Genomic DNA, 10728 nt, shown 5'->3' on the forward strand with positions numbered 1-10728 from the left:
GTTTGCAGGATTTATCAGAAATTCTGGTTATAAAACTGTAGTGTTTATTAACAAATTTCGTAACACAATTCGTAAAAATATACATTTGATCATAGTACGCTAATTAATTGGGGAAGACAATTATGATTGAGAAAAACGAAAAATCTTATAATTAACACCAAATTTTACAGCATTTATATAATTTAATTGGCAGTTTTTTCATTTGTTGTAACAACATTTATCAGAAATTCTGGTTATAAAATTATATTGTTTTTTACCACACAATTCGTAAAAACATACGCATGATCATACTACGGTAAAGGCAATTTTGATTAAAAAAAGCGATAATTCTTGTAATTACCACCAAACTTTACGGTCTCTAAAAAATTTAATCTGAGGTTTTTTTCACTTGTTTTAGCTAAGTTTTACCGGAAATTCTGGTTTCAAAATTGCAGTGTTTATTACCGCAAAATTTCTGAAAATATAAACTTAATCATATTACTGTAAGGGCAATTTTGATGAAGAAATAACGATAATTTCTTGTAATTAACAGCAAACTTTACGAATTTAAATAATTTAATCGGCATTTTTTCCTCATTGGCAAACTGGGTCTTGATTTGGATTTGATGGCGTTCTCACACTTTTCAACTACATTAATCACGAGTAATAGTAGACAGCGTGCATGCTTCATCATTGCATGCGTTGCTATGGTGACCACTGCTGTTTGACTATTTTTTAAGAATTATTTTTTTCACTTTCAATTTCGTTATGCATTAAGTTGGTGAGTTTATTTTTGAGATATGGGACCAGAGAGATCACATAAATGCTTCCTGAGTTGCGAATAAAAGAGAATTTCATCATTTGAACGATATTTTTCTTTTTATTGTTTGAAAGAAGAATCAGAAATTCTAACCTACAGTTCAAACTGGATCGTTTTCAATACTAATTCAGGTGAATATCGCAAATAAAGAAGGTCCAAAACTGATTGACACAGTCCCAAAAGTTGGAGTTGAAGTAAAAAAAAAACGATGCCAATGCCTAAACTTACCGAGGCTGAAAAGAACCAAAGCCAAAGACCGTAGACGGGAATACCTTAAGCGTTACACACAAACGGAAAAACGAAAGGATTCCGTTCGCAAACGCAAGCATGAAGCCCGTCCCTCACAAAAGTACCAAAGCGGTTGAGAGAATTGAACCCTACCGAAGAGCGAATGGTGGCTCTCCGAACTCCTTTCATGCAAATACGAGAACAGGGTGATGATCACCAGTTAGGGATAAAAGGATCCATAGTCAACGTGCCCAATGACTTGCACAAGACCATTGTCTTCCGCACAATATAAATGATTCATTCACTATTCATGTAAAATTGAAAAAAAGCTAAGCTTTCAAATCATATATCATGTACAAACTTGTGAATCCGAAACGGGTGTATGATACAGCTTACAGTTTCCTTCAAACACTATTGTACCAATCCGAAAATGTTAATATTGATCTCGATTGGCTGTTCAATGTCTATTCAGTCATCAAAAGAATTTACACAGAATGAGTCTGAGTAGCATTCAATTATGTCTGCGAAATTGTGTACCGAGCAGTTCAGGATTAACAGTTAAAGATGTCTAAGATGAAAACACAATTAAGTTGCTTTTCAAAAAAATTTAGATAACAACCATTTTGCCATTAGGTAACCTGTGATCACCTTGTTATAATGTTACTGATTATGTTACTGATATAATTTTATGTTACTGATTTTCTAAGAATTATTCAGAGTAAAATTATCTGTAAAAGTTAACAATAGGGCACCCATTTTTTAATAATTAATCTTCTTTTGTTATAGAAAGGATTTATCAGAAATTCTGGTTACAAAATTGTAGTGTTTATTATCACAAAATATGTAAAATATACATTTAGTAAATAAAAAGGATGGTTTTAAATTAGTAAAATGCACCCCTTCATGTAAACCAAGCTTCAACAAAAATTGTTGAGCCTTGGTTAGGATGTTTACCCACAATATTTTACGAAAATTAGAGGATCAACTTATACAAAAGTAATACATAGAAGTACCTCTAAACTATCAATGTGGATAGTTTGTCATTTTTTCTAACCCGAAGATGTGGCATATCTAAATTAAAAAAATTTTCATCGTTAATATTTTTTCATAATCGCGTATTTGTATGTTTACAAAATAAATATCGTGCCCCAGTGTAGAAGTATTAATAAATTGTAAGCAATGAGATTGATATAAATAATTCTGTACCAATTTACCCCTTTCAAGAACTATTTTTAATAAGTCATATACTATTACAATCGCATTTTCTCTCTTTGTGGTTTTATTTACGAATAAAAATTTCATTTGGAATTTTAGAGTACGTTTGGGAACAGAAAAATTTGCAATAGGAAAATGTAAGATCATTTTTACAAGAGTATTTCAAGAAATATAATACAATGAAATCTTTTAATCTTTTTTTTTTACATATTTAATGATAATAGAAACTGAAGAGTAAATTTAACCGAATAAATGGGTTTTATACCCTACTCTAAGGTATCATGTTAAAATTACCAAAATTACCTCATTTACTACCTAACAGCATGGTGATAAAGCCATACTCTATTGTTACATGTACTAAAAGTTATTATTAATATTTCCTGGGTTTCCATAGAGCCAGATAACATGATAAATTTGACCATACCTTTTTCTCAGAGTACAAATGACAGCTTCAGTAAAATATGGTAAAAGTAAAAGACTGTTTAATGAACACATTCCCCACAAACATCGTCTAATTTTAAGACAAATATTAAAAAACATATTCCAATAGTTAACAAAATTTTACAGTGAATCAAAGACAAATTATCAAGTTTAAATGTTTATTAAATACACAATAAATAGTATACAGTGCTTAATTATACTCTACATCATTCTTGATCCTTAAATGCAAGACACAACAATTGTTATCCAGGAAAAATTTAATGAGGTAGTTAGAAATCATCAATTGAGGTAGTAATAGTTGCATAAACTGTTTAAATATTCCACGTCCAACACAAAGCAATTCTTTCCCAGACACACTCATTTAGCAGAGGCCTATCTCAAGCAGTAAGATATTCAAATTCAGTTCTGAAAGATGCCTGGCACTATTCAGACTTTCTTTCCTGAATAACCTGACCTGACGACAGCAGGGACAGAAACTGCTGGATTTCTTCGGTTGTTGAATGCTTCCTGCAGTCCTGGTGGCGATGGCTCGCCTGAAATGTGTACATCTGCTGGACCAGGACCACTGAGTCCAACACCAGGCTCATTTGTTTTGATCTGAGCTTTGAATCCGCCTTTGTTAGCTATGTATTCTACAGAACGGTACAAGCCGTTTGTATGTCTGTAACCGTAACTTCCGATTACGGTCCCAGTGTGGTCTCCTTGCTCTTGTCTGAATTGGGTGTTTCCCAGCTCGTCTGTTGTATGATAATTGAAAGAATACGGTTTGGGTGCAACCTTGAAAGAAAAAATACAAGAAAATTTACATACTATACACTGTTAGAAATATTTTAGAAAAAAATTGTTAAATGACAATTTATTTAACTGTTATTTCACCATATTCAAATAAAACTGTCAAATAACCATAAATAAGATGGTATTCAAATTGTTAACGTTGAAGAAAACCGTTTATTAACTTCTTTTACCTAATACGGTTAAGCAACCGGAATTTCATCGCAGCAACTACGTTCACTAAATGAAGCCTTTTTGTACCTTGCAGATGGGTACATATTATAGCCGGGGCTAATCTGTCAATCTCATAACCGACAGAAGAAACACAGTTCAAGTCACCAAAACCATCAAGCCATCGACATCAAAATATTTCTTCCATTTCCCTCAACACATGATGAATTTCCAGTGTCCTGTAATCCCCAGTTTGCGACCCTGGGCTATTAAGCTACTTTCCTCTCATTCACGCATAGATGGCAGCACCATAAAGCTTCTGAACTATCGCTAATGTCCCGTAAACCTTCTTTCTTACGGTTTTGCTGCCATGCTTGTTGTAAATGATTAAAAAACCGTAAAGGTAAATACTTTTATTTACCGTAAACTTTACGGTTAATTGGATGGATAGACCGCTGCTGGTTATTTTACTATTATTTTAGAATGAAAATTCTAACAGTGTGCATAACTTTGAAAAGAGCTGATTTTTTGCTGAAATTGATCTTAAAAATAAATCTAGAATTTATTGTTTTTATGAGAAAGAACACTTCCTTAAAACATTAAAAAAAGATTGCATAAATAAAGAAAATTAAAACTAAGATATCATACGTTTGCCTTTTTAGAGTGGGGGGATCGAGAAGTGATAAAAATGAAACAGGCATCTTTCACTATTTATTGTATGGGTAAGAGAGTATTTCACTTATAACAAGAAATATGAGGATGAATAAGATTAAAGTAACAGAAAGAAAAGTTGATATTTTTTATTTTTAAATAAAGTAAATTATTCATCTTAAGCTCTTTAATTGACATACTTCAATTTTCGAAGAACACCATAAAATTAATTTTCTCCTTAATTTTCGTCACGTAACTCATTAAATATTTGAATACGCATAGTTCAAAATATGTTACTAAGATATGGTGTGGAAAGGTAAATTCTTGTCTATACAAACTTATTTACACTTAATTTTATACATTCATATTCAGATACTTTATTATACGTACATTTTTACCCACATTTTACGCATGCATATTCTCTTCAAGCATAGATAAAGCACAGCAAAAAAATATTTAGAACTTAACAAAACGTAAAATTTATTTAAAAAAAAGTTTTTTTTTTTTTTTAAATTTGAAACAAATTTTTCTTTATTGAAAAATAATAAACCATTTTATTTCGTGATCAACTATATAACAATTGTAAAAGTAGTTATCAATATAGTAACTACTGTATATAGAAACTTATTCTGAACTTTGCGCTACTTACATAGTATATAGAAATGAATGTATGTAGAAACTACTATATATTCTGAATTTTACGTTACTTATATATAAACTAGTCAGTCGTCTTTGGCAACCGGCGTGGCTACCTTTCAAAATTATCCTCTACCACATATAAACAAACGGTAACCAAGCCGAATGCCACAACCCAACTGCATTTAAATATTCTAATTCTTCAACCCCTCCACTAATCCTGGCACCTAAATTAATTTTAAACTCTATATTAATAATTTTTTTCACCGTTTGGCTGTTACTACCTTTGAAGTAGTTAGATTTACAATTTTAACTATTTTTTAAAAGACATACATAATAATGTCAAAGTTTTTAATGTATTGAATTTTAGTAATGATTTAAAATTTATCCGACAGCCATTAAATCATATAAACCACCGGAAGTATAGTATTAGGATATTTAAACGAGGTAATCAGTAGAAGTATTAAAATTATTTTAGTCTATGTCGTAAGATAGGATAGAAAACTAAACCTAACTTATTATTATGTGCTTTACTACTTCCTTACGCACCTCTAGAGCCATAACTTGAGTATATTATAATATGCTATTGCGTGAAAAAGGCAAGTTCTATCGCCTGTAATTATGACAGAGACTATGCGGCCCTATTATGCTCAAAATGAGTACAACCATTTTAGAAAACATATACTTAACTTAAAACAATTAAACTATTCAACACTATTTAAATTATTACCTAAGTCAGCCTAACAAACTAAATTAAGACTATATTTTGGCCAATAGATAGAGAAATTTCCTAATTTATGGTGCCACATAAGATAGTCTAACTACAATACAATCACAATTACAAATAATCACAAGACTAATTATCTATCAATGACGTCATTTACGATTAAATTTAGAAATTTTTCTTATAGCTTTAAATTATTGATGACGCAGAAATTTTGGAAATGCTTACGTTTGTCGATGGATATTCTCCTATACTACTTGAGGGTCCACTTGTCTCACCAAGTCCAATTATTTCTCCAATGATTGAGGCTAAAACAACCTGAAAGTAGTTAATATGAGCAGTAAAAACATGGAGTAAAATATATCCTTTTACATACTGTAATTTAGGTTTTGCAAAATACATCTACTTAAAAGTAAAAGTAACAAGACTACACCGATACAAAAAGATTCATTCCGTTAAAATCTATAGCTTATGAAGTACGCTATTTTATTATTTATGCTAATTTATATAATTTTTAGTTTTCAGCTTAAAAAGCTACAGGCATGAAAATTTTATTATATATATAATAATGTCTGACTAACAATTCTAGAAACTAAGTTGTAAGAATAGTTTAATTTTCTTCTATACACTCATTTAAAAGTTGTGATAAAATTAAATAAAAAAAAAACTAAGCTGTATTTTAAAAATTTTTTTTTATTTCCCCTTGTTAATTTCCTCTCGTTTTCCCCGTTCTCGTTAATTTATTTATATCCTAATCCTTTAATTTAATGATTTTAACAGAACTTACAACTGTTATATATATATATATATATATATATATATATTGATATAAAAGTATTTTGTAAACATATTTTAGAAATAATACGTAGAATTTAATCCATTAATTTTAGCATAAAGGCATTTATTTAAATTTCATTATATTTGATTGAATATTGTAAACATGTTCGTATTTATCAAAATATGTGCTGAGTTTGGTTGCATCTAACAATATTTTTGTTTGATTTCATTAAACAAACTGTGTATTAGTTTGTTGCTTTGCAGTAAACCCGTTTGCATTTAACTTTATGTTGAATTAAATGGTATTTGCTTAACCTTTTATTTGCCTATTTACTTAGTTTTTTGCTTAAAAAATAAAGACCGCTGTTAAATAATTCATAATTCCATTTATTCACTTTATACACGTCCCGCAATGGACTGATCGGTAAGACACGGTTCCCAGCAGATCACAGAAGTCAAACATCACTGGATACGGTGAGTGTGAGGGTGGGTGACCACTTGGATCAGTCTGCGTAGGGACCGAGGGTGTGCGGTATTGGTCCTCGTTAAACTGTGCTACCGTAAAGTGCTCGACTTCGCGCGCAGCTCGTCGGGCTACCGAAGCCGGGGTGCCATCCCCTCCGCAGAGGATCAAAATTGTGATGGTATATCTTCGGATCATCCTCCGGGATGTTTCCCAGACCGTCTGCAGCTCTAGTGCGACGTAAATTAAAAACATAGCAAACACATCACTTTATACACAATTGGGAAAAATTATGTTGAATATTAAGTATTTAACTTCATAATCTTCTATCAGTTAAATGAAATAAGCATTCCACATCAGAACTTAATATTAATCAAAATAAAATAATTATAATATTATTTCTCATCCTAATTTAATATTTGTTTAGTAAAATAAATACTCTTTGTAATAATTTACATTATCCTTTTCAGTATTTACATTAAAATATTAATTTAAATAAGTATTCTATGTCATAAATGACTCTTAATTAAATAAGCATTCTACATACTAAATGATTGTTAATTTATTATTTAAGTAGATTCTACTTCATAATAAACTATTAGTTAAATGAAGAAAATAATGTAATTATTTTGTTTCTTGTTTAACTTATAATTTATAAATTTCATTATAATTAATCTACTTATTTAATTGAGTTAAATTATTTCACTTCTATGTTCCTAAAGTTTCGCAGTAGTTTTAATTGAAAAGAATTTTCTAAGTTTCCATTATTAATTTAGCATATGGATGTTTTTTTCTATAATTGTATAGTTGTAATATCCTGCTAATATAAACTAACTATAACTATCTAAGTTAAGGTAAGTGGGGAGACAAAATGCTCCAAAAGACTACTTACGACGATGAACCACATTTTAGAGCTTTAGTTGCAAAGCAATTGCAGTTTCGTTAAACTGACAGTTCAAAATGATCTCTTACTTATGAGCTGCTCTGGTTATATTTAATCAAATTAAATGAACCAATTTGCGAAAACCTAAAAAAAAATGTAGACAACCCTCATTTTTTTAAACAATTTTACTTCGGCATTCAAATGTTTCTTTCGAATTTTTTTCTTAATGTTTTACGATAAAATCTTTAAGATCTAGATATGCCTTTGCTCTTTTCATACATTTATGCTTTTCAAGTTGACTTCAAATTCTTTAGGATATATGTTTTCATTTTTTTCTGTGTGCATAAGTAAACAATTTTCTCACAAGTAAACTAACAGATTCATCGATATCAGTTACAATGTAACACATTCATTTCGGTGTTCATTCTTTTACGAACTCAACAAAAGATCAACTTTCTTGTCTTTTGTTATTTAATAAATAGTTTTAACTAGTTCCATTGTTTGCGTTAATCGAAGGGGTTTCTGGGACGTGGAAGAATCTCAGTAGAATAGGAAGTTGTTCTGCTAGACCCAGACGGAAAGTGAAAAAAAAAATCTATCCCGTGTTGAATTTCAAACAGAAAAAGAAAAATAGAAGCCTTTAATTCGTCTTTCCGGAAACTCTTTGTTCAGACGCAAAACAATAACGAAATGAAATAACCAGTTTATGAATAAGTCAAACACCAATGGTTGCTTAGAAAGTCTAAAATATATAATTATTGATGATTTTAAGGCGCCTCTACGGGAACCATTAATCTCAACGTATGAGCGATTCTCGAAGGGACGAAATTAAGAAGAAATAAAAAACAGCCTTCAAGAATAAATTACTATTTTATTCATATGTCTTTTTTTTTCCTCCGTAAAGAATAGTTCAATCAAAATATAAATTACTGTTCTTAGAAAAGGCGCGACACAAATTTTATATTACAGGGTAGGGTACAGATGTGTGTGAATGCTTAAGGTTCATTTTTCGATTCGATGACCTTGCAAAGAAGCGAAATCATTGAAAAAAGCAAAAGGAAAAACTATTTAATTAAAAGAAAAAATATCACTGGGAAAATGTGTGTTTATAAAAATCTAAATCCATACTTCAAATTCATTTCGATATACTACATGCATATGGAAAAAAATTAATTTATTTCCAAAAAAATATTTCTTTTTTTTAGAAAGAATGTTTTGATTTTATCAGTGATGTATCGTTTATAGTCTCAAATGTCATCATTTATTATAAATTTGCTTTTTACCTACTTTTTAATTATTTTATTAATTATCTTCTTCTAATTATTAATTACTTATAATTATTAATCATCCTATTTTTTTTTATTAATAATCTTTTTTTTTATTTTTATTAATCACGTATAAATAATAAAATCGAAAAGTAGTCTCGATTCATAAGCTTAAAGTCAAAAATTATTTTAAAAAATTAAACTATAAAACATTTATTCGAACTATTTTGTTTTATGGAAGTAGATGTTAGACAATAATCAATTTACATGAAAATAAATTATGGACCTTTAATCGAAATCGATCACTTGAACTAAAATTATTAGAAAAATATTTTGCGTAGTCTATGAGAATAATATCTGCAGTAATAGCTCTTTAAACTTGTTAATTTATGAGAAGTACAAGCAACCTTATTTTGTGAAAGAAATAAAACGCTATTGACTGCGATGGTTCGGACGTCTGATCCGATCTGATATTGCCAACCCAGTACCTTTTACGAATCTAATAGGAGACACAAAGTGGGGAAGACACCGCCAATTAGGTGGCTTGACTCGGTGGACGAAGACTTTAATATCATAAATAATGGAAACTGGAAGAGTTTCGCTGTGGATTGAACCGGATAGCGAAACCAATTTGGTACTTCCTTGGCCTGCATCTGACTGTAGCGCCTTGAAAGAAGAAGGAATTCCTAAAATTCCGTTGTTATATTTATTTGAAAATCGCTTTATACTTCATAAAATATTTTTCCAACTGTCAACTGTTGAAAATTTCATTCACATAATAAAGTTACTGTAATATTACAAATTCAGGGTCCATACCCATTCTTTCAGTCTTCCTTAGCTGGACACCTAGGACTCTTATTTCTTTGACCCCTTTCTGCATACCATTGGTGGTGAATAGGTCTCTACTACCTTTTAATAATGCTAATGCTAATTGGAATGATAAAACCCTACAAAAAATTTATAGAAGGAATCTTTTTATCGTAACTTTTGTTTCCTTATGAACAAAATACATGGAAGTAAAGTTTCATAATGACATGTTTTCTCTTACAAGCACTTACAATAAATTCATCAGCATATCTAATAAAATATTGCTGGTAATATGTTTGTTATTGTCGTTATTATATTTCTATTACTTAATATAAGTAATAGAAACTCTACAATGTTTTTTAAAGAAATGACTGCTTACCACATCCTACCACTTTAAGGGGGTTCGGTACCTCCTATGTTGACAATGTTAAAATGGCATATTTCGATGTACCTTTTTAAAAAAAGTATCGTAGTTAGAGCTTTGAAATTTTTTTTGTGTATGTAATAGATATTCTAGATTATACTGAAGTGAACTTTTTTAAATTTAGTAAATTAAAAGAAATTTAAAAAAGATAAATTACACAGCATGTCAGAAAATTTTAAAAGCTTCACATTTTCATCCGAAAATTTTGAATTAAAAAAAAATATTAAGTTTCTCTAAAGAAATTGCTCACTTCAGCACAAACTACAGTACTAATGGAACTTTTTAAATCAAAAATCAAAGTGTTGTGATCAATAGTTTTCAAGAAAAGGTACATCGAAGCAAAAAAAAACATAGTTTTGAGTTATTTGCATTTAAAGCGTAAATATATGACTACCAATGATATTTGAAATTTAAATTCAAAAATCATATTGTTTCTAAGTCATAAATCTCGTACTGCTTACATTTCAAACAAA

General features: G+C 29.8%; 1 protein-coding gene across 1 annotated transcript; it reads right to left on the reverse strand.

Moving 5' to 3' along the window:
• Positions 1-2878: 2878 nt before the first annotated feature.
• On the reverse strand, positions 2879-7846 carry LOC107454433 (cuticle protein 10.9-like). Its single transcript, XM_016071634.4, has 3 exons — positions 7769-7846; positions 5865-5954; positions 2879-3460 (listed from the first exon to the last, which is right to left on the reverse strand). Exons 1-3 carry the CDS (start codon positions 7781-7783, stop codon positions 3110-3112), a joined length of 456 nt encoding a protein of 151 aa, XP_015927120.4. The 5' UTR covers positions 7784-7846; the 3' UTR covers positions 2879-3109.
• Positions 7847-10728: the final 2882 nt, after the last annotated feature.

Source organism: Parasteatoda tepidariorum, chromosome 2 (genome assembly GCF_982258835.1).
Source record: "Parasteatoda tepidariorum strain Cologne lab strain chromosome 2, Ptep-v5.0, whole genome shotgun sequence".
Lineage (NCBI taxonomy): Eukaryota > Metazoa > Arthropoda > Arachnida > Araneae > Theridiidae > Parasteatoda > Parasteatoda tepidariorum.